Source organism: Rhinatrema bivittatum, chromosome 11 (assembly GCF_901001135.1).
Source record: "Rhinatrema bivittatum chromosome 11, aRhiBiv1.1, whole genome shotgun sequence".
NCBI classification, from domain to species: Eukaryota; Metazoa; Chordata; class Amphibia; order Gymnophiona; family Rhinatrematidae; genus Rhinatrema; species Rhinatrema bivittatum.
The window spans coordinates 31,529,308-31,554,782 of NC_042625.1; the positions used below are offsets into that span (position 1 = coordinate 31,529,308).

Genomic DNA, 25,475 nt, shown 5'->3' on the forward strand with positions numbered 1-25,475 from the left:
TGCATACATAGGGCTGGCAGTAGTGTAAGGGGAACACGGAATTATAGGGTTACTGCTTATAAACAGGAAATCCGAATAGCACTCAGATGTGTTCATTTTTTCTGTATTTTCACAGTATCCTGCTATACTGAATCCAGTGCTGACCTCGATAGATGCTATTTCTCGGGAGTGTGAGCGGGTTCTAAAAGCAATAACAGAAAACTCTTCCCTGGACTGTTACTCTGTGTTAGAAGTAAGTAGGGATCTTTGCAGGCATTGCCCTGGTGTTGCATGACCTGATCCCCTGCGACCCTCTCCCCAGCAGCTGAAACGAGAAGCCCCTTTTGTAAAATCCCCTTTTTTTGTTTTCTACCCTCCTTTCTCCTACGATGAGCTCTGGAATGGCCGACATATACCCCCTGTTGTGTTTGGATGCTCATTGCGCCTTGCAGAGTTATAGGGGCCCTTGTGCTTGCCCATCAAGCAGTGTAAGCTCCGGTTAGTTAAAGGAAATCGGACCCATGGTTGCTTCTGTTTTTGTCCTGTAAATGCAGTGAGCCGCCACCTCCCTCCCATAAACTTCTGGGGGAAAAGCAGCAGGTTTTACCCTCTGCCCGTACTCTCGACCGTTTCTTTCCAACAGGGATCACCCAAGTGATGCCAGTGGTAGCCTCAGCCAGGGCAGATCAATCTTATACCTCATTTGGCTCCCTGTCACCCACTGTGTCGACAAAAATAACTCCTGTGCTCTGGTGGAAACGTTTGGTCGCTTGATGTCTGTACTTAAATGAACACACAGACCGATTCTTCTAAAAGTTATCTTGAATTCAGTCCGAATGTGCACTGGCAGTGCGGGCCAGATTACCAGTGCTGAGAGCAGGTGCAGAAGGGGATCATGGAAGGACTTTCAGTATGGGATGGATTAGAGGAATTATAATTGGGAGATTGGCAACAGTGAACTCTAAACCTAAATGAAACCAGTGTCTGTTTTTTTTCAGGAGCTGTTTGATATAAATCAACATCACTTGAATGTGCTGGGGGTGGGACACCCCTCCTTGGATAAACTGTGTCAGGTGACTGCATCACATGGTCTGCACAGCAAACTGACAGGTGCTGGCGGAGGGGGCTGTGGGATCACCTTGCTCAGGCCAGGTAGGACACCGCCCTCCGCTTTTTCTCTGTTATGTCTTTGGATGAATCCAAATCAAATTGAAGGAAACCACAGACAATAATAAACCAATGTGGTCGGCGGTTCCTCCTAAAATTAGATAGGTGTCAGCAAGCCTGTCAGCATGTCCCAAGCACCTGAACTGCCTGGTCAGTTCGTTCATCCACTTTGTCTAATGAAACAAGTTGGTTTTTTTTTCAAGACCGTTTTTTGAACGCATGTAAAATAATCCCAACGGTCCCAATGTTGAACTTTAAAGTGAGCCCAACACGGCCAATGTTTCACTTAACCAAGCTTCGTCAAGGGTAGAATTACATTCATTGACAAGTCATTAGGCTGTCATCTATAAATTTATAAAAGTCATAGATCAACCAGCATGTTCAAATTATAATAAAAAATACTTATCTGTGAGCCAAGACTTACCATGTGTCAAGGACCAAAGAGTCTCAGCCATTTTTTTATAGACTCTATATAAGGAGCTATCGTTTTCTCTTGGTTTTGGTTTGTTGGAATCGCCAAGACTCTTGGTTGATCTGTGATTTTTATAAATTTATAGATGATGGCCTGTTGACTTGTCAATTAATTTGATTCTACCCCTGATGAAGCTTAGTTAAGCGAAACATAGGCCATGTCGGGCTCACTTTAAAGTTAAACATCGGGACTGCTGGGATTATTTTACATTCAAAAAATTGTCTTGAAAAAAACTTGTTTCATTAGATAAGGTGGATGATTGAATTGACGGTGGTTCAGGTTCTTGGACACACAGACAGGCTTGCTGACACCTATCTAAATTTAGTAGGAACTGTTGACCGCATTAGTTTATTATTGTCTGTGTGGATATTTCATTTGGGTCACCTTTGGCTGTTTGTGGGAACTTCAATACGTCTTTAGTTGAAACATGATCTGAGGACTGATAGATTTCAGCACTTTTGTGGCCAGATCTTTTGGATATGGGAGGGCATCGAAGGATGTGCTTGATTTGCAAATCTGCCGTGTTGAAACTGCCCCCAAGCTGAAGTTGTGATTTTGGATTTGAGATTTGATTGCTCACAGTCCCAAATCTGAGCTCAGGATGTTACAGTTCAGGTGCAGTAGGGAGTTCCCTGCCCCAGAGGGTGTATAATCTAAGTTCAATTAGTGGGTGAAGTGTCTTGCCCAAGGTCAGAAAGGACATCCCTGGTTCTCAGTCTGGTGGTATGGGACGCTACGCCAGGAGAAGTGGAGTAGCAGCCTGGCGGTTAGAGCAGCTGAAGCTCCAGAATACATTTCAGCATGTGCATGTGACTTTTTTAGTTGGGAGGATGTTAAGGTAAAACCAGTGCTGGGGGGGGGGGGGAATGGAAAATGGGCAGGCTAGCTGAATTTTGAAGTCTTTATCTGCTAATCAGTCTGATTTCTGTGATCTGTATCTTTTGAAAATCTTGAATATAAACTGAGCAGAGCTGAGCTTTGTTTTTGACCACACGGGTGTTTAATATGTAAAAATATTTTAGGATGTTTATATCAATAGTTACGATCACTTTATATGATGAATTGAAAAAAACAAACCATATCCCTTTTAGATTCTGTTGAACACACAGGGTTTTATGTGGAAACTCCCCCCGCTCAGAATTAATGGAGTTGACCCCCCCATCCAGCTCCCGCATCTGGGCTGTAATGTAATTAATTGACCTTGGATGCTGTAGATTTGGACAACATTTTAAAGTCCCCCACGTCCTTCAGCTCAGTTCAAGCTATAATATGCATGTAGCAGACAGGCTGACTTTCATCTTCAGATTTTTATTTTCAGTGTTTAAAAGCATACGGACAATGCCCTCCCTCGGTGTATGAGCCTGAGTGTTTGCAGCCTACACTGCTGCTAATAATACGCTAACTACTTTGTAGTGTAATTAAAAAGTAACGACAGTGCAGTGCGCTCTTTGCACCGCTACATGGCAGAGGTAACCCTTGATTAATGGCATATTCTTAATTAATTGCTATAATTACAGCCCATTTGTGAGCCAGGCTGGGCCCAGTGTCATTTTCCAGACATAAAATTCCAGATTACTTCCATCACTGTTGCAGGGATTTGAACCTGAGAAGCAACATTCTCTATAAATTTCATTTCTTTAAAACTAGGATGCTCTTTGTAGAGAGGCAGTGAGTGCATTTGTTGAAGGGATTTATGATAGATTACATTGGCATTGTCTGCCTGTACGCCAGAGGATGATGGGATGAATGTTAAGAGAGCAGCGGTAGTTTGATATTTCACATCAACGTCTGTTTGTTAAGGTTAAATAAAAAAACAAAAAAAAATATAAGGCAATACCTTTTTATTGGACTAACTTAATACATTTTTTGATTAGATTTCGAGAGCTAAGGCTCTCTTCTGCAGGTCAGAATTCAAATGAGTTTCTTAGGTGTAATTCTTCCACACTCCTAACTGATCATTTTTTATCTGTTTTTTTCTTTTGTCTTCATATATTATGTTTTCATGCTGCTTTTTTTTTTTTTTATTACTTTGCTCTTATTTTGAAGAATTCTAGCCCCAGCCTGCACCCGTAATCTGCTAGGCCCGGGCTCTGTCTCCACCGTTTTGAGGCCAGCTGGACCTGCCTGTTGCGGGGCACAGCCGGGAGCGAGGTGCACTGGGGCAGAGCTCGGCGCTTCCTGTTTCGTTACGGTCCTTTTCAGACTGTGCCACCTGCCCCTTGCCCCTCACCTTATTTTAAATGCTTAACTTTTAAAAATATTTACATCCTTGGTCTCCATCCAGCTACTCTGATATTTTTAATTTCTTTTGGAGAGCCTGAATACACAGGCCGTCAAATTCTACCTGTCCAAATGGTGCTGAACTGCGAATATTTCCTGTCCTCTGCGTGTGAAGCTTGTGCTAAGAATAACCCCAGCAGGCACTAAGATGTGGTACAAAAGCCAAACTCGATGGTGCGATGAGACACAGCCATCCTGGAAGTGGTGCAAAGTAAGACCTAGATCAGACAATATTATTCAAAAGGTACGGTGATATTCCAATGCATACCATGCCTTGAAACCAGCAGTTACTCCTCTCCGTGCAAACACGAATGCAGCTGCTCTGCAAAGCTTTGGAAATTGGGAGCTTGTGCAGAAAGCCGTTTACCCGGGGGAAATCGCCTGCCATGTATGCACAGGGATCAACACCATGCCTTCCCTTTTATTTGTGGGGAAAAGTTGGCAGGGCTAGGACGGGGGAGGCAATGGCATGTGTGTAGTTTTTTGCATTTTTAATGCTAGCCATGTCATTTGCTTTTCAGGGACGAAGTATCTGCAGAAAAACGCAGTGCAAATCTCTGCGCTATTTTTCCACCTCTCTGAAATTGGTGTAGAGTCCATGGGGGGGGGGGGGGGGGAAGTGCCCACAAACTCTGCAGCTGCCCACACAGCTTTTGAAATTGCTCCTTGCATGCCATTAATGCACCCTTGGGCCTAAAAGCAAATAGTTCCACTTACCACTGATTTTTTGTGAGCCCCCCATGCACTGTGGGTTTCTGTGCACTGCAACTAAAAAAAAAAAAAGAGTAGGTTTGAAACTCTGCATTTAAACTCAGATTAAAGTCTTCAGCCCACATTTTAAATGCAGCTTCTCTTCTGTTTGTTACGCTGCTGACTCTGGACTCTTGCCCCAGCCTGGCTTCCACGCTTGGAACAGCACTCTCCAAACCTTTTGCCAAAACTGTTAGTCCAGCACTTTTTCCATAGAATTAATCGCAAAATACATAAACCTAGACTCCCCCGCCTTGATACTAGGAGATTTCAACCTACATGTTGACAACACTACACTCACAACCAACTGTGAATCCCTACTGTCCACACTTACAGCCATGGGCTTCCAACAGATTATCAAGGAGCCTACCCACAAAGCAGGTCACACCCTGGACCTCATTTTCATAAACTCTGGCATCAAGCACTCGTCCCCTCCTGCATGCACACCGGTCCCCTGGTCGGATCACTCACTAATATCCGCTACTTTCTCAATATCTGAATCCTGTAACCCTCACCCCCCTCAATCTTCATTTACCTTCAGAAGATCCTGTTCTTCCGCTGACCTCAGCATCCACCTGGCTAAAGAACTTCCACACTTAAACCTCTCAGATCCCAACTCAGCCTTATCATCCTGGAACAATATCACAGAGGAAATAGCAAATAAATTATGTCCACTATCAACAAAAAAACTCAACCCAAATTCCCCAAAGAGGCAACCATGGTTCACTAATGACCTACAGAAACTCAAACACATCCTCAGAAAAAATGAAAACAAATGGCGCAAAACTCCTTGTCCCAACACACTTTCCGCCTACAAATCTGCCCTCCATCTTTACAGGAACTCAACCATAAAGGCAAAAAGGGATTTCTACGCTCACAAGTTTCATGACCTTACCTTTGACGCAAAAGCACTCTTCTCCTTCGTTTCCGAGTTAACTCAACCTAACACACCACCTATCCCTAATGAACAAGCACAAGCCAAAGCCGATGAACTAGCTCTATTCTTCCAAAACAAAATCTCCAATCTCCTAACCCTCCTATCCCCTAGCCCCACATCGTCGACTACCTCCTACCACCTCCTCAACAAAAGAACCTCGCTGGATGCATTCGAACCTACCACCGCTTCAGAGATCCAGTCTCTATTAAAGAAAATGAAGCCTTCCTCCCATCCCTTCGACCTTATACCGTCAAAACTCCTTCTGCTAATACCTGAAACCATCTCCAAACCACTAGCAGACATTATAAACTGTTCCTTAACACAGGGAATCTTTCCTGACGCCCTAAAAATTGCCTCTCTTAAACCACTACTGAAGAAATCAGACTTGGATCCCAAGAATCCCAACAACTTCCGCCCAATTTCCAACCTGCCTTTCGTAGCAAAGATTTTGGAAAAACTGGTCAATTCACAACTCTCAGACTACCTTGAAGATCACGAAATACTATATCCCTCCCAATATGGGTTCCGCAAGGCTTTAAGCACTGAAACCCTACTCTTATCGCTAACAGACCACCTCACCATGGGTTTGGACAAAGGATAATCTTTCTTATTAATTCTCCTAGACCTGTCGGCGGCGTTCGACACTGTAAAGTTTGTAAACCATACCATCCTCCTCAATCGCCTATCAGACATTGGAATAACAGGCTCGGCACACACATGGTTCAAAACATTCCTTTGTAACAGAGGTTACAAAGTTAGAATCAATAACAAAGAATCCCCCCGCTACAATTCCTCGCTAGGAGCTCCTCAAGGTTCCTCCCTATCCCCTACTTTATTCAACATTTACCTTCTTCCTCTATGCCAACTGCTAACCAAACTACAACTAAAACATTTCCTATACGCCGACGACATGCAAATTCTGATACCCATCAAAGAATCTATCACCAAAACACTGAAACACTGGGATAACTGCCTCTGCGAGATCAACCGTCTCCTCGCCAACCTAAACCTAATACTAAACTCAGCCAAAACAGAACTCCTCCTCATCACTCCCGAATACAGCAACTCCCCGCAAATTGCCCCATCTAATACCATTGTCACACAAGCAAGAGACCTAGGAGTAATAATAGACAATCACCTGAATCTAAAAACATTTATCAACAATACTACCAAGAATTGCTTCTACAAGCTACAGGTAATAAAAAGAATGAAACCTCTCCTACACTTTCATGACTTCAGAACAGTCCTACAAGCCGTTATATTCTCCAAGATAGATTATTGCAACTCTATCTTGCTAGGTCTCCCGGCCTCATCCATAAAACCACTTCAGATGCTCCAGAATGCGGCAGCTAGAGTCCTGACAAACTCCAGAAGAAGAGACCACATCACTCCTATTTTAAAAAAAATCTACACTGGCTACCAATACACTACAGAATTCTACACAAGTCTATTACCATTATCCATAAAACCATCCATTCCCAAGCCCCTCTCAACCTCCAAATCCCCCTCAGACTACACACATCATCCAGACCCATCAGAGAAGCCTACAGAGGTTCCCTGCTCATCCCCCCCTACCAAATCCACACACCATCTACAACTCAGAAACCGGGCCTTTTCCACGGCGGGCCCCTCTCTCTGGAACACATTACCACCTGATCTCAGACTAGAGCCATGCTTATTAACATTCAGAAAAAGGCTTAAGACTTGGCTATTTAAACAAGCCTTTCCCGAGTCTAATATCCATTAACAGACCATTGCTGCATAATGTAAATACTGCTCATTGTAAATAATTTACTTCTGTATAATTTCTTTAATTATTGTCTCCTTGCTCCACCAGTTCTAGCAACCCTGTTATATTGTAACTTTAATGTTTCTTATGCACTTGTTATATGTACGAAGTTACTGCACCCCTTGTTATCTGTAAACCGGCATGATATGATTGTATCATGAATGCCGGTATAAAAAAGCTCTAAATAAATAAATAAAAAATAAATAGCATAGCAGAGAGAGGAGCTGCACAGAAACCCCTTCCCTCCCCCCCAGCTTGACTTTCGTAAGCAACTAAACTAGAGGAAAACCCTCAGCCACCAGGTAATATGTCAAGAAAATATAAATACTATTTCTTAAAAAAATGAAACTCATGAAATTCACAGGAAGAAAGTTTATCTGAATGTCTTTATTTCCTCCCCCACCCCCCCCAAAACATTAATCTACACCAGACGGGCATTTTCTGACCTTCCTGCCAAATCCATTTGCCCCATTACCTCCAGCCCGGCAGCGCCTTGAAAGATGTCCTGGACAGTGAGCCAACATCGCAGGCCTTGGTTTTGTGCTGATTGGTTGATAGGCTGGGGGGTGGTGGTGGTTGTGGTGGAGCAGCATCCCCCTCTCGGAGGCATAGCTAGCACGGGGGGAGGAGCAGAACTGGGGAAGAGGAGCAGCATCCCTGCCCCCACCGGAATCGGTGGCGGGGCCTTAGCTTTTTCTCATCAAGCAGAGTTTGGGTTCCTTCTCATGGCTCGAAATCATCCTGTCAGCCACGGGGGCTGAAGACTGAGACTGCTACTGCTTCAAAAGGGGAGAAAACTGAGTGAAAGGAGTACAAGAGAGAGAGAAAGTGTGTGTGTGTAATAATCCTTTTGCCTCTCTGCCTGCTAATCCATAAAATCAAAAGTCCCCAGGTATGGGGAATGTTGAAAATCCTTACTACTTTTTAATTATTGGGTATTTGATATCTGTTTTGAAATATTTATGGGCATTTGGAAAATTGTTATATGAGTTTTACCTATTTGATGATAAAGTTTTTCTTTTGAATTATTCTTTTTCTTGGTATACTTGGTGCTTGCACTCTGGAGTTTATTTGCCGCACCCTGCTAACAGCGTTACCCCAGCCCCTGGTTAGGATGAGCATTGCTAACGTGTCCTTGTTTAAAAAAAAAAAAAGTTAGCTCACCCCTGATATCCACGAAACCTAATACTGATTCTGTACCCACCCAGACTTTTCTTTTATTGCCCTTTACCTTCACATTCTTTTGTGTGTGTGAATTTTTTAAGATAACTTGATAGTGGCAGCTAACTGTAGGTTGTGGCTTTATAGCCTCGGTCACCCTTAGCCATTTGCACAGCTGGTGCCTCCCTTATTCCTGTCTGCAGGTCATGCACATCTAATTTGCATCTCAGACTTGTATGTTTGAAAATCCTTTCCACACAGTCATGAATGTATTTTATTATATCTCTATCTTATTCTGTCTTTTTCTTTCTTTCCTAATCTTTCTTATTATTTTCTGTCTCTCTGTATTTCTTATACTCTTTCACTGTACCTCTCTCTAGTTCCGTTTCTTATTCTTGATCTTTGTTTATCTTATTTTTTATTTGCAGTCTCATTCTTTTTCTCCATCTTATTCTGTATGTTTCTTAATCTTTTATTCTCTCTTAATCTATATCTTTCTTTCTTATTCTTTTCTTTTTATCCCTTTTCTCTCAATCTCTTAATTTCTGTCTCTCTTATTCTATATTCCTCTTATTCTTGATCTCATTCTTTTTCTACATTTTTCTTTTTTCTCTTATTCTCTCTCCCTATCTTATATTTAATTTCTCTTCTCATTTCTATCTTAATCTCTCTTTCTCATGTCTTATTTTCCATCATTGTCTCTTATTTTCTGTTTCCCCATACAATTAAAAACTCTCTGGAAATAAAGGTCAAACATTTTTAAGGGGATTCCTTATTTTTGGGCCAGTTACACACACACGACCTGCTCATTTTTTTTGGATGTGATGATGGGAGTATAATTCCGAAATTCTAGTTGAGAAATGTATTAAGTTACTCTAAGAAAGAGATCCCGTGCTATTCTTTGACCCTTCTACCCATTCAGGTGCACTAACATAGCATCCACACTACCTTTAATAAAAAGCTATACTACCAAATTAAAAGTAGGTGACTATTTTTCCAGTGTTTGTATATTGACTTTTACTGTAAAGAGCATTCCATGTCTTGCCCAGTTATTCAAACGACTCTATCCTCGTTGGTCTAGGTGTTGAAATCAAATATGTAAATAGGGTTGCATAGTTATTCTATAGTGTAAAAAAAATAAAAAATTTGAGGTGAATGAAAATCTTTTTTTCTTTTTAATAAAAGTAGTGGGGTTGATACCAAGTTCATTCCTTCTTCCAAACTGATCTGCACCAGACTAAGCGCCTTCAGCTGCTCAAGATCTGGGATGAGGTTCCTTTACCCATCCACCAGGACCCGATCTGCCTCACTTTCTGGGAAAATGCCAAGGCATGGCTCTTCCAGCAGCCCTGTCCCCAGCCTCTGCATTAGGACTATTAAAGATTTTTCCTACCCATGGTCCTTATGCCATACAGCGGCACTCAGAGTGAGCTACATTTAACAGTTATATCTCTAGAAATCTTAATTTCCATAATAGGCTTCAAGACCATCCCTGCAGAAGAGCCCGATATCAAATATGTAGAAATGTCAGCACATAACTTTTTTGTTCTACTGGATGAACTTACTCCAGTTGTGACTAGCTTTCAAGAGCTAGTCACCTTCTCAGACCCCCCAGACAATCACTAGTTGCCCTTATTCTTACCCGGACGATGGTCTTTTATCTTTCTGAACGATGGACTCCGGCACTTCCAGGTTAAAGCACATTAAGCTTTAACCCGTACTCTCTATTGTATTATTTTATAATTACTTCCTGCCTTACCTTCTTTCCAGCTATTTAAGCTTCCAAGTTTTTTACTCCTTGTTGAATGTAACTTTGCCTTTTCCCTCCTCTATTGTTTAATTACTCTAATTGTTGCTTCAGTTTATACCCTTGTTCAATGTAAACCGATCCGATATGGTTATTACTATGAAGGTCGGTATAAAAAAGAGTTAAATAAATAAAGAGCTGTGCCCCCTTCATCAGCGCAATACAAAATGAGATGACCTATAGGCTCTGTAGCGTCACCTGTACTAAAAGGGTTTTCTCAGTTTGTATCTATGCTTCTTGGGCTGTAGTTGCTTTTGAGAGTTATGCTCCCTTCATCTGGGCAGCTTATGCTGAACTTGTTTGACTCTTTCTAGTCTGGGTTTGTCATGGCCATTTTACGAAGTGTTGGGCAAGAGTTGGCCGCCTGCCTGTCCTGAATCTCCTGGAGCTTCTGTAACAGTCACGGTGACCTCGCTAGTCTTCTTCCCTTTCCTCCTCCAGATACGAATCCAGCTAAGGTGGAAGCAGCCAAGCAGGACCTGCAGGCTTGCGGCTACGAATGCTGGGAAACGTACATTGGAGCGCCCGGCGTCTCTCTCCATCCCTTTTCGGTGGTAAAAGAAGATGTGCAGCAGGTTTTCCAGAGCTTTGACAAGACTGAATCTTAATCCCTCTGTAATGGGAGTGAATTGTAATCTGCTTTGTGCCTAAGGTAGAATATCAAAAGTATTTTCTTAAGTAAAATAAATAATTTCAATTTGGGTCATGACGGATAAACTAGTACAGTATATGATTAAAAAAAAAAGTGTCTACAGGGGGTTTTGGTCTTCAGTGTGACTCAGCTCTTCTGTCTCATTTTATGCTGCATTGTATAACTTATTATATTGTTTCTATGTACCGTATTTTTCGCTCCATAAGACGCACTTTTTTTCCCCCAAAGGTGGGGGGAAAATGTATGTGCGTCTTATGGAGCGAATATAAAAAAAAAACCAAACAAAAATCTAACAAACCCCCCCCCGACTCCCCCAAGACCTGCCGACTTAATTTCCTACAACCCCCCACCCCCCAAGACCTGACAAATTAATTTCCTGCAACCCCCCACCCTCCTGACCCCCCCCCAAGACCTGCCAAACGTCCCTGGTGGTCCAGCGGGGGTCCGGGAATGATCTCCTGGGTGTGGGCCGTCGGCTGCCAGTAAACAAAATGGCGCCGACGGCCCTATGCCCTCACTATGTCACTGAGACCGACCAATAGCAGCGGTCGGTCTCAGTGACATAGTGAGGGCATAGGGCCCTCGGCGCCATTTTGTTTACTGGCAGCCGACGGCCCTATGCCCACACTATGTCACTGAGACCGACCAATAGCAGCGGTCGGTCTCAGTGACATAGTGAGGGCATAGGGCCGTCGGCTGCCAGTAAACAAAATGGCGCCGACGGCCCTATGCCCTCACTATGTCACTGAGATCGACCAATAGCAGCGGTCGCTCTCAGTGACATAGTGAGGGCATAGGGCCGTCGGCGCCATTTTGTTTACTGGCAGCCGACGGCTCACGCCCAGGAGATCATTCCCGGACCGCTCCTGGACCCCCGCTGGACCACCAGGGACGTTTGGCAGGTCTTGGGGGGGTCAGGAGGGTGGGGGGGTTGCAGGAAATTAATTCGTCAGGTCTTGGGGGGGTCAGGAGGGTGGGGGCTTGCAGGAAATTAATTCGGCAGGTCTTGGGGGGTCAGGGGGGTGGAGGTTGTTAATTTAAAGGGTTGGGTTGGGATGGGGGGGGGGTTTGGGGGTTCCCAGAGAAAGAAAAGTTTTCTGATCTGGGGAGTGGACCGAAATGGCCCTCCCCAGACCCGAAAACAAAATGGGGAGAAAAAAAAAGCTTTGCACGCCCCTAATTTGATCCATAAGACACCCAGACGCAGAGCCGGTTTAGCACAATTTTTTTTTTTAATTTTCCCCCTCTGAATCCTAGGTGCGTCTTATGGTCAGGTGCGTCTTATGGAGCGAAAAATACGGTAATTATGGTTAACTTGTGATTTTATTGACTATTTTGATTTATTACCAGAATGGTGGTCAAACAAATAAGTTTACTACTAAAGCAATAAAAAATCAATCTGTACCTTTAACCATAACTCACTGATTAGATAATAAAGTCCTTGGGACTTTAGGTAAGTCACTTCACCCTCCATTGTGTCAGGTGCAAACTTAGGGCCGGATTTACTAAGGCTCTCCTCCATCCAATTCGGTGGCTAAGCTTAGAAAATCAGGTCTTTAGAGTGTAAACCCTTGAAATGGAGAAGGGCCTACTGTGTTCACCTTGAGCACAAGTTTGGAAATATTAAATTGAATCAACACTACAACCAACTCTAAGGGTTTTAGACTAAATCCCAAATCTCCCGCCCACGTACTCACAGGCAGAGTCAGTCCACACAGACTGCTTTTGGGGAACTAATCCATAGTTTAATCGGCTGTGCACCATCTTTTCCTTGTTCAATTGAATGCTGGCTCGGTTTTCAGTCTCAATGTACTCACAGTTCCGTTTTCAAACAGGAAACCCGAGGGATAGAGTGGATGGGCTGCTATGGGCACCCTGCCTCTGCTTCGTGAGGAGTTGCAGCCAGTGCCTTGCACACTTTGGGCAGGGCACTGGTCAGCTAAGCTGGCATGGGGGCATCCTCATGCAGGGTGGTTCTGTGAATTGTTGGTTGGGTGTCTTGTTTTGCTGCATCCTAAGCACCTCAGGCTCTCTTGGGTTTTTTTAATAGATATCCATATCCCAATGAACGTACAGTCTACGTGAATACCTGAGACAATGGAAAATGTCATGCCCATGGTCACAAGGAATGTCAGTGGGGGATGTGGGATGTGAACCCCACTCTAACCATTAGGCCAGTCTGGTGAAGCTGCTGGGTATGGAGGCCACACCTCTTTCTGCCGTTCTGCTCTTCCAGGCCAGTTCACTCATGGGTCCTTGGGGGAGGGTCAAAGGCTGGAAGTTGAAAGAAATGGAAAGCTTTTTATGATTATGGCTAATTAGTAAGGTATCTTCCGGAGGCACTATGGCTATCACTGGAAAGGTTGTTAATTACTTTCCATTGTCATCACCACTGACAGCAGCTCATGGTTAACGTCTAAAGGAGTTGTGAGCCTGCTTGAGAGAAAAATCTAAGAATATTATTTTATAGATAGACAAGTGTTGCTGCACTTTGAGTTTTGTTCAGTGAGGATCTCATGCATGGGGTGCATTTCTGAGGCAGCATTACCAAGATGCATGGTGGGTTTTTTAAAATTAAATAAATCAGCTTAGTCTTAGAAAACAAAGTCTGCTAATTCTATAAAAATATGAAAGTGCTGCTACTGAGCTAGGAGCATAATGCACTCACATGTCTGGGGAATTAAATATGTTTCTATATGAATATTGCTAGTAACACAACTGTTCACTTTTAACTGAGCAGCAAGATAGGTTAAAAAAAAAAAAGGCACATCTGTATGATTAAAATGAAACCTGCTTTGTGTTTGAGGAGTGAATTTGGGTGCTAGGATTTATGGCAGACTGCCCCATCTCAGACTTTCACAGCAGGCCCTGTGTTCTCTCTTAAGGCCGTTTGCCTCTCCTTCACGCTTTGGCCAGCAATACTGGACACAGGAACACTGGACATTTCCGTAATGCTCTTTAAATTTTCAGAGCTGTAATGTACTACGTCATCGGACGTTTGGGAAGAAACAAACATCTGTAATGGAATTCTATTGACCAATATATATAGACTGCAACAGCATATAGACTGCAACAGCCTTGTAAGAGTAGACTGGATTAATAAATATGTTAGATTGCTGCTGTTTCTAAAGGGGATTTGAGATGACTTATCAGGCTACAATAGCATTACTTAGGGAATAGCCACTGCTATTAATTGCATCAGTAGCATGGGATCTTCTTAGTGTTTGGGTAATTGCAGGTTCTTGTGGCCTGGTTTGGCCTCTGTTGGAAACAGCATGGCAATTTCTTATGTTCTTAATAAAAAGGGAATTCCAATGGATTTTAGAGTGCGGGGCTTTTCATTGTTTTCATACTTTCAGGTAAATGTGGGTAATACTCTTGCATTAGCAGAATGCTGCAGCAGATGACCACTGGGTGGCACTCAATGTCTACGTTTCTCAACCCCCGAGTCCCACTCTGCGAGAGTTGGTTTTGGAATCTTACTGATTCCATGCCCTCTCGCAGGTTATCCCACTGGCTCTTGGCTGGTGAGAGCCAATACCATCTGTACAGGAAGTGGATGAAGGCACAGATTTCAGTCTAGCATAGCTTTGGGTTATTCCTACCGCTGGCAGTGGTGGGATGTTCCACATCTGTTTGCCCAGCCTTTGGTGATCATTTATTTATTTAGAATTTCTTATTCCATTTTTCAGCACTTCAAAGCAGGTATTCCCTATCCCCACAGGGTTACAATCTAATTTTGTACCTGAGCCAACGGAGAGTAAAATGACTTAGCCAAGTGGGATTTGAATGCTGCTTTCCCTGGGTCATATTAGCCCGCTGCTCTAACCACTAGGTTATGCCCCTCCCTCATGGACCCTCTGTAACAGTGAGTTTTCTCATTGCTGGCTGCAGCACCTGTTTTTTGGCAGGTGGCATCTCATTCAGATGCTAGCCTGGCTCAATCCTGCTTGGGTTCAGACTGGTTTGGCCTCTCTCAGTGGTGCTGCCAGGGAATGTTACCAGTACTGGGTTGGTAATTGCTTTAATTAGCATTTAGCTCTATGCCCAATCTGTTAGACATAAGCTTGCATCAAAAGTCCATCAGGCTGATGCAGTAGTGGGCTTAATGCGCAATTGGACATGCGTCCATAATCCCAGATGCTAAACTGGGGTTAGCGCGTCCAAAACGCGCATTCAATCGCGCGCATAGGTAATAGCGCTTATCACATGTAAATGCATGTTGATGAGGCTATTATCTATTCCCCCCCCCCCATGCAAAAAAAATTCACCCGATGAGCCTATTTTTACTCATCAAAATTAACGCCTGCCCTGAGCAGGCATTAAATTTTGAGGAGCCGAAAAAATGTACAAAAAAAAAGCAGAAAATACTGCTTTCCTATACTTCCTCTGACTTAATAGCGTGGTGATTTTAAGTCTGAGGAACTAAAAAATAACAAATGTCGCCCCCCCCCCCAAAAGGGTTCCTGCTATGCAGAGGTTAGGAAAATGGCGCTTTCAAACTGAGTGTCTGTTTTGCTAACCGGCTGACAGCCACCTCTCCCGAGCACCCGCTGGCAAAGAAGCGCTAGGGGTGCACAATTTCCCCTAGCGCTTCCTTTTTGTCACGGCACCAATTTAAATATTAAATCGGCGCATGTTAAGGGAGCTCATGATTGAGCGTAGAGATGTGAACCGGAACCAGAATCTGTTCAGATTCCGGTTCCGATTCACAACGTGTTTTTTTTTTCGTCCGGCCCAATCGCGATTTTATCGGCTGAGCCTGAGCCGATAAACAAAAAACCCACTCCAACCCTTTAAAACTAATCCCTTAGCTTCCCCCCCCCCCCCCAAAAAAACATTTTACAGGTACCTGGTGGTCCAGTGGCTGCCACTAATCAAAATGGCGCCGATGGCCCTTTGCCCTTACCATGTGACAGGGTATCCGTGCCATTGGCCGGCCCCTGTCACATGGAGGGAGCACTGGATGGCTGGTGCCATCTTTAAAAATGGCGTGGGCCATCCAGTGCTACGTTTATGCATACAGGGCCCCTGATCCATTTTCCTGCCTAAAACAGGGGGGTTTATACACGCAAGTTGTTTTGAAAATTTCCACCTTTGCCTTTATGCATTTGTCTTACACCGAGCCAGCTTACTTGTTGATTTTATTATGAACATAAGAACATGCCATACTGGGTCAGACCAAGGGTCCATCAAGCCCAGCATCCTGTTTCCAACAGTGGCCAATCCAGGCCATAAGAACCTGGCAAGTACCCAAAAACTAAGTCTATTCCATATTACCGTTGCTAGTAATAGCAGTGGCTATTTTCTAAGTCAACTTAATTAATAGCAGGTAATGGACTTCTCCTCCAAGAACTTATCCAAACCTTTTTTAAACCCAGCTACACTAACTGCACTAACCACATCCTCTGGCAACAAATTCCAAAGTTTAATTGTGCGTTGAGTGAAAAAGAACCTTCTCCAATTAGTCTTAAATGTGCTATTTGCTAACTTCATGGAGTGCCCTCTAGTCCTATTATCTGACAGTGTAAATAACCGATTCACTTCTACTCTTTCAAGGCCTCTCAAGATTTTAAAGACCTCTATCAAATCCCCCCTTAGCTGTCTCTTCTCCAAGCTGAACAGCCCTAACCTCTTCAGCCTTTCCTCATAGGGGAGCTGTTCCATCCCCTTTATCATTTTGGTTGCCCTTCTCTGTACCTTCTCCATCGCAACTATATCTTTTTTGAGATGCGGTGACCAGAACTGTACACAATACTCAAGGTGCGGTCTCACCATGGAGCGATACACAGGCATTATGACATTTTCCATTTTGTTAACCATTCCCTTCCTAATAATTCCTAACATTCACTAGGAGTCCGTCTGTGGGCCATGCATGTGACATTAGTTACGTAGTTGTGATGGGCTGCTTCAATGAGGCAAGAACATAACATAAGAAATTGCCATACTGGGTCAGAGCAAGGGTCCATCAAGCCCAGCATCCTGTTTCCAATAGTTTCCAATCCAGGTCACAAGCACCTGGCAGGATCCCAAGGGGTAGAGAGATTCCAAGCTGCTTATCCCAAGAATAAACTGGATTTCTGCAACTCTACCTTAGGAATAGTTCATAGACTTTTCTTCCAGGAACCTGTCCAAACCTTTTTTCAAACACAACTACTCTAAATAGCTTTCACCACATTGTCTGGTAACGAATTCCAGAACTTAATTATGTGTTGCGTGAAAACTTTATTTTCTCTTATTAGTTTTAAATTTATTACCTAGTAACTTCATTGTGTGTCCCCTGGTCTTTGTACTTTTCAAACGAGTAAACAACTGATTAATGTTTACTCGTTCCATTCCACTCATTTTATAGACCTCTATCATATCTCCCCTCAGCCATCTCTTCTCCAAGCTGAAGAATCCTAACCTCTTTAACCTTTCTTCATAGGGGACTTGTTCCATCCCCTTTATCATCTTGGTTGCCCTTCTCTGTACTTTTTCTAATTCTGCTATATCTTTCTTGAGAGGTGGTGACCAGAACTGAACACAATACTCAAAGATGATTCACACCATGGAGTGATACAGAGGCATTAGGATATTCTCTGTTTTATTCTCCATTCCTTTCCTAATAATCCCTAGCATTCTATTTGTTTTCTTGGTTGTTGCTGCTGCACACTGAGCAGAAGGTTTCAGAGTATTTTCAACACCTCGATCCTTTTCCTGACTGGTGCCTCCTAATGCGGAACCTTGCATTGTGTAGCTATAATTTGGGTTACTCTTTGCTAAGGGGTAGATTTTAAAAAAGAACGTGTGCGCACTACCTGGAGTGTGCATGTTATAAAATCCCAGTCGGCGCGCACAAGGGGGGTTAGGATTTCGCTAATTTCACTAGTTAAAATTTGTAACCTATCATTAAAATCATCCATTGTACCTGAAGACTGGAGGGTGGCCAATGTAACCCCAATATTTAAAAAAGGCTCCAGGGGCAATCCGGGTAATTATAGACCAGTGAGCCTGACTTCAGTGCTGGGAAAAATAGTGGAAACTATTCTCAAGATCAAAATTGTAGAGCATATAGAAAGACATGATTTAATGGGACACAGTCAACATGGATTTACCCAAGGGAAATCTTGCCTAACAAATCTGCTTCATTTTTTTGACGGGGTTAATAAACATGTGGATAAAGGTGAACTGGTAGATGTAGTGTATTTGGATTTTCAGAAGGCGTTTGACAAAGTCCCTCATGAGAGGCTTCTACGAAAACTAAAAAGTCATGGGATAGGAGGCGATGTCCTTTCGTGGATTACAAACTGGTTAAAAGACAGGAAACAGAGAGTAGGATTAAATGGTCAATGTTCTCAGTGGAAAAGGGTAAACAGTGGAGTACCTCAGGGATCTGTATTGGGACCAGTGCTTTTCAATATATATATAAATGATCTGGAAAGGAATACGACGAGTGAGGTTATCAAATTTGCCGATGATACAAAATTATTCAGAGTAGTTAAATCACAGGCAGGAGGACCTTGCAAGACTGGAAGATTGGGCATCCAAATGGCAGATGAAATTTAATGTGGACAAGTGCAAGGTGTTGCACATAGGGAAAAATAACCCATGCTGTAGTTACACGATGTTAGGTTCCATATTAGGAGCTACCACCCAGGAAAAAGATCTAGGCATCATAGTGGATAATACTTTAAAATCGTCAGCTCAGTGTGCTGCAGCAGTCAAAAAAGCAAATAGAATGTTAAGAATTATTATGTTAATAGAACTGAAAATGTCATAATGCCTCTGTATCGCTCCATGGTGAGACCGCACCTTGAATACTGTGTACAATTCTGGTCGCCACATCTCAAAAAAGATATAGTTGCGATGGAGAAGGTACAGAGAAGGGCAACCAAAATGATAAAGGGGATGGAACAGCTCCCCTATGAGGAAAGGCTGAAGAGGTTAGGGCTGTTCAGCTTGGAGAAGAGACGGCTGAGGGGGGATATGATAGAGGTCTTTAAGATCATGAGAGGTCTTGAACGAGTAGATGTGAATCGGTTATTTACACTTTCGAATAATAGAAGGACTAGGGGGCATTCCATGAAGTTAGCAAGTAACACATTTAAGACTAATTGGAGAAAATTCTTTTTCACTCAATGCACAATAAAGCTCTGGAATTTTTTGCCAGAGGATGTGGTTAGTGCAGTTAGTGTAGCTGGGTTCAAAAAAGGTTTGGATATGTTCTTGGAGGAGAAGTCCATTAACGGCTATTAATCAAGTTTACTTAGGGAATAGCCACTGCTATTAATTGCATCAGTAGCATGGGATCTTCTTAGTGTTTGGGTAATTGCCAGGTTCTTGTGGCCTGGTTTTTGGCCTCTGTTGGAAACAGGATGCTGGGCTTGATGGTCTGTTCCAGCATGGCAATTTCTTATGTTCTAATTCACTCAGCGACACATCTTCGGGCTTCCCCAGTTCCCTCCCAGTCTGCTCCAATTAAGGAGCGGATTGGGAGGGAACTTCCCTGCCTCCTACCCGCCCCTATCCCTATCCTAGGGCCCTCCCCCATTTTTTAAACTTACATTTTGCTCCTGCAAAGGAGCTGCAGCAAGTTGTGTGGGTTGGCACAGCAGCAAATGGCGGCTGAACCGGGCGCCTCTAGCCCCACCCCGCCTCCCAGACTGCCCCTCCCTGCCCCTCTGCTGAGGCCTAATGTGTGCGAAACAGGGGTTACACGCGCGGTCAGGCCCCTTTTAAAATGCGTGCAGCGCACACAAGGCCTGACCGCATACGTAACCCCTGTGTTTTACACGCGCAGGCCATTAAAAATCTGGTCTTCAGTGCATCACTTTGTGCTTGTCCACATTAAATTTCATTTTCCATTTGCATGCCCAGTCTCCCAGTTTTGCAATGTCCTCTTGCAATTTCTCACAACCTCTTACAATTTAATAACTTTGAATTATTTTGTGTCATCGGCAAATTTGATCACCTCACTTTTTTCTCCCATTTCCAGGTCATTTATAAATATAATAAAAAGCAGTGGTCCTAGACCAGATCCCTGGGGCACTCCACTATTCACCGGTTTCCCTTGGGAAAATGTACCATTTGGCCGTTGCACCGTGGCTCTACCTTTAAACCTGCCTCTCTTGTTACTCAGGTCGCTTCCACTGGCAGTGCTCTGGAAAGGACCCCCTTCAGTAAGGCCTGGTACCTGTTTTGTCTGAGTATTGCCTTATATCTGTGCTGTTGCCTCTTTCAGTGTTTGTCTCACCGCCCACCTCTTCTGGTACAGATGTGTAATGAAGCAGCTGGCTCCAGCAGCGCATTAATCCATTCTTCTTTATGTTGGTTTTATCATCTTACGAGCTGCTTAATGAGGTAGCATCCCAGGTTTACAATTTTCTGCAGGTGGGTGGCAAAGCAGAGCAGGGAGCCAGGGTTTTCATAATGCTTAATCTGGGCCCGGGAAGTTGACCGCGCTATGAAATTCTTTCCTGAAATTCATTGGAGGGCCAAACCTTTCCCATGCTATTTATAGCGCTGCCCTTGCATTAAGGATTGCAGTGGGCAAAAGCAAATTCCGTCACTGTGGCTGACCTCTATTGTTAAGCTGGTGTTACCTCATGAACCGCCGCCTCCCTGTGGAGCAGCAGTGACATCCTGCCTGTTATTAGGAAGTAGGGGCTGCATGGCTGAGCCAGTACACATTACACAATTACTACTGATCAGGATCTCTCTTTTGCACCTCGCAGAGTTTTGAAATGGTTGCATGTAAAATAGCTCCAATACTTAAACTTTAACAGCAGATTAAAGCTCACGACAGATATCGAACACTAGCAGTAGTGTCCCATTGCGAATGGTGACATATGGCATGGAGCACGAGAGATGCCACGAGCAGTTATTTATGAATTAAGGATGTACCTGTGTTAGATTTGTTTTCCTTCATTGTATTCATTAGAGGTTTGTATACATTTCCAGGACTGACTGTTTTTACTGCATTTCAAATATATGAAAAGTGGTAGGAGTCTGGCCCAAGGAACATTGCTGTAATAAACCCTTAACTTTATTGGTTATATTTTGTTTGCGGGTTTTTTTTTTGGCACCTAGCTGTTTCCCTCCTGCACCTTTTGGGGTTCCCAGTTCAAGTGGAACTGGTCTTTGTTGTGCCACAGCTACTCTGGGCTTTTTCCCTCTAATTTCATTCCCCTCGCCCCCTCCCATTAGCCCAGTCATAACGACGGGCAGCTTTGAGCCAGGGGCCTGTACACCAGGGCTCCTTCTGGAACCCTGAAATTCATAAATCTGGCCACTAGGTGTTGCTGTTGTGTTATGACTATGACTCCAACTCCCTCTCCCCCCCCCCCCCCCCCCCCCCCAAGATAGCTAAAGCTGTTTGCTGCCGTCTTAGTCCACTTGAATGCAGCAAAAGAAAACTTTACTAAAAAAATTATCTATTATGTGATACCTTTTGTTTTTATTGGACTAAATACACGTCTGGCTACGTGAGTGCTGCCTGATGCACTTGTGAAACAGAAGACCCGGGGCGGGAGTTGAACCCTGGACTTCTGCTGAGCTACTGGCCCAGGCCATATCATAAATTTCTTTTCAACCTGTTTTCAGTTTGGCAGGAATCGGCCAGAGGCAATGCGTGTGGGTTGAGGCTTCTGCTTTAAAGGCTGTCCTGCTCTGCTTCTCCTAAGGACATGTGTAAGGAGGTGCTCGTTAATCTTACCATAATTTTGTAGAAAGCTGGTCAATTAAAACATGTTTTGTTATTTTGTTTCTAATGATCTGCCTTGGAGCTGTGCTTACAAATAACTTCAAGTTTCTTTCCAGCAGGCACAAAAAAATGAAATTAAACGTCTTGCTAAGCAGGGCCCTGCCATTGTAAATTAATTTAGCTCTGTCTCCTTTCTCCTAGCCCGACTTGTGCTTGTTTTTTCCTGTCTATTATATGTACATTGCACTCCCCGTAACAAAATGGTGACACTTAAAAAGCTTCATCATTCCTAACAGAAGCTGAAATGCTATTGCAAAGCTCCGCGTCTCCTGGTCAATTCCACAAAGCACTATTCACAGTCTGGTACTACTTTACTCCCAGATGGAGCTTTGCATCATCATTTACCATTAAGATCCCAAAGAGGGACATGCACGCAGGGCTGGCCTCTGGGATGTGCAATCCGTGCGGCTGCACAGGGCACCATGTTTAAGGGGGCACCGCAGTTCCCTCTCTCCTACGTCACATCTACAGGCAGGAAATGTTGCACAGGAGGAGGGAAGATGTGCTCTGTGAAGGCAGGTGACGGATTAGCCTGTTGGGAGGAGGAAGGTGTTGTTGCTGGTCAGGAAAGGAGGGAGAGAGAAGAGAATGCTGGGGAGGAGGGGATGGGAGAGGGTGCTCCTGGGCCCTGTGGACAGGGAAAAAGAGAGAGCAGGGCAGCAGGGATGTGGGCCACGGGTGAGGAGGAGACACGTGTATACTGGGCTGGAGCTGCCACCATTGCTGAAGGAGGGAGTGCTGTGCAGGAGCTGCTGCAAAGAAGGGTGGAGGAAGAAGGCACCAATTTTAGTTTTTGCATAGAGCCACCCTGGAAGTAGGAGAACCTTTTGCTAACAACTCTTATCAACTCTAACAACTCTTATCATAATGCCTCTATATCGCTCCATGGTGAGACCGCACCTTGAATACTGTGTACAATTCTGGTCGCCGCATCTCAAAAAAGATATAGTTGCGATGGAGAAGGTACAGAGAAGGGCAACCAAAATGATAAAGGGGATGGAACAGCTCCCCTATGAGGAAAGGCTGAAGAGATTAGGGCCGTTCAGCTTGGAGAAGAGACGGCTGAGGGGGGATATGATAGAGGTCTTTAAGATCATGAGAGGTCTTGAACGAGTAGATGTGACTCGGTTATTTTCACTTTCGAATAATAGAAGGACTAGGAGGCATTCCATGAAGTTAGCAAGAAGCACATTTAAGACTAATTGGAGAAAATTCTTTTTCACTCAATGCACAATAAAGCTCTGGAATTTGTTGCCAGAGGATGTGGTTAGTGCACTTAGTGTAGCTGGGTTCAAAAAAGGGTTGGATAAGTTCTTGGAGGAGAAGTCCATTAATGGCTATTAATCAATTTTACTTAGGGAATAGCCACTGCTATTAATTGCATCAGTAGCATGGGATCTTCTTAGTGTTTGGATAATTGCCAGGTTCTTGTGGCCTGGTTTTGGCCTCTGTTGGAAACAGGATGCTGGGCTTGATGGACCCTTGGTCTGATCCAGCATGGCAATTTCTTATGTTCTTATCGTGCAAAGCCTAGCTTCCAAAACTGCAGAGGCTTCTTGAGCGGCAGGGAGAGATTCTTAAGTAGAATTAATACAACAGAATCGTTAGAATGCATTCTAACGACCAAGGGCTTCACAGAACAAAGCATTAATGACCAGAAAGCATCAGCCCTTTGTAAGTTGATGTGTAAGGGCTGGAGGTTTCTTTTCATGTTTTCACCTTTCTTTCCCTCCTTCTCCAACCTCTATAAAAGCACATGCGCCCCCAAGATAGATAGGATATTATGGCAGAAGTGGCCAAATCAACTGGTAAGATTGATGGATTCCACTCTTCCCTCTCTGAAAATCCCATAGATTTATTTAAAGAATTTATATATCGGGGTTCCTGTATAGTATACATATCACCCCGGTTTACAAGGAACCAAAACTATCGCTAAGGAACCGTAACTATCGCTTCATTTAGCGGTTTACATTGAACATTTAGCGGTTTACATTGAACATAGTTAATTTGAGAAAACATAAATAAACATAAAATAGTTAATTTGAGAAAAGGTATAGATCGGATCAGAATTGGATCTTTTTTGCTTTTTAACTCTTCAGTGGAAGTTTGTGCTTCATAGCAGATTGGGTGTTTCCTGCCATTAATACTCCCTAATTGGTCGTTAGTAATTGACTAGGACCTGCACTATTTGAGTCTAAATAAATGAATGAAATCTAGGTCATTCACAGAAAGGCCTGCATGTGAACACTGGTCCTTGCTCATTCAATATATTACGTCAGCAAGTTACCAGGGTTTTTTCTAGGAGATGGGATCACCTGACACAGAACTGCTAGGACAAGGAGTAATTGAAAATCAGACCTCTTCTTGGCTTTTAGTTTTATAAGTGCATATGATCAGAAAAGAGATGCATTAAAAGATTTGGGTCATGGACTCTGTGTGTATGTGCTAGTGATACCCCTATGCAAGATCTTCTGATCTGGGCATTTGACAAATTAATATATTGGACACAGAGCAACAAGTGCACGAAAAAAATATTGAATCAGCACAAGTCTGAAACTTGCAAACTGTAGCAGCAATTGTCAAAACTTCAGCCTTAGCTAATAGAGAACATTATTACTGAGCAGCAGCCAGCTGCACAGTAATAACTTATAAAGGCCTGTCAAACTGCTGAGTTAGTCAGAAAGGGTGCCTCAGCAGGCCGTGCCCCTAGGATAGTTCCTTCTGTTCACTAATGCGGAGCATAATATTTATTACAGAAAAAATAAAGGCACTCAAAGTTGCAATTCAATTTTTTTAAACTCAGTTTGTACCTTCCTAGGTCTCCTTTCTTGTCTATTTATTTCTGACATTTATATCTCTCCTAGGAGAAAAACATTTGCACTTTTTACAGCTTCCACCTCCATGTTTAAAAAAACAATCTCTTTTCTCTGAGAATATGCTAAGGCTGTTTGTGCTACTTTCATGAGTTTATAGATGGATTCATAGCAATGATTGGTGTCCAAAGCAGCTCTCAAACATTTTCATTCACTTTTGAAATCAAAATAAAATTTGGAAAGGAAAAGGCAATCCATCTGTGGCAAGCACTGAATGAATTAGGTGTCCCGTCTCCCCTGTGGGCGGAGGGTGCAGACCCAGACAGCAGAATGGAGAAACAAGGAACTGCAGAATTCTTCCTTAAAATCAAAAGAACGTATTCTTGCATTCATAGCCTGGGTTTTATAAATGCTTCACAGGATTTCTACCATTCAAAGAAAAAATGATGAAAACAATTCATTTTCTTTTCTCTTATAAAGTCCTTTATATCACAATCTGCCTGCCTTTCCTTCTCTGGCACAGAGTCTCCGAGGCACGGCCTCTCGGCATCCAGCGTCATGCGTAGTCCTGAATCAGGGGACTGACTTTGGAAATCCACAGTAAATCAGTATCCCTCCCCCTTCCCCATCTTCTTCGTCCCCACCATTAGGTTAAAAACCGTCCCATTCGCTACTGGAAAGGTCAGTTATCCCTTCCTCTAATGTGTACTCTATCGCTTGCTCTACTGCTTCCCCGCAGTCGTGGTGGTGGCCCGTGGTATCGGGCAGGAGTCCCCGAGTCTAACGCAGGGCTTCTCAGCCCAGTCCGCTGGATCTCTACAATGAATATGCATGAGATGGATTTGCATGCATAATCTGTGGGGGTGGGGGTGGGGTATTAACGACTGGAACTGCCCCAGCCTGGCACTTGTTACTATGAGGAGC

The 25,475-nt window shown here is 43.5% G+C and overlaps 1 protein-coding gene across 6 annotated transcripts in view; it reads left to right on the forward strand.

The window, feature by feature from the left end:
* MVK (mevalonate kinase) overlaps positions 1-11,092 on the forward strand; it is a 51,278-nt gene extending 40,186 nt beyond the window's left edge. For all 6 annotated transcript variants that reach the window (XM_029571450.1, XM_029571449.1, XM_029571448.1 and 3 more), the window contains 3 exons: positions 116-232; positions 978-1,131; positions 10,784-11,092. In XM_029571450.1, coding sequence (XP_029427310.1) covers positions 116-232; positions 978-1,131; positions 10,784-10,950 — 438 coding nt within the window. In that variant the 3' untranslated portion in view covers positions 10,951-11,092. The remainder of the gene's footprint in view (positions 1-115; positions 233-977; positions 1,132-10,783) is intronic.
* The last annotated feature ends 14,383 nt before the right edge of the window (positions 11,093-25,475 follow it).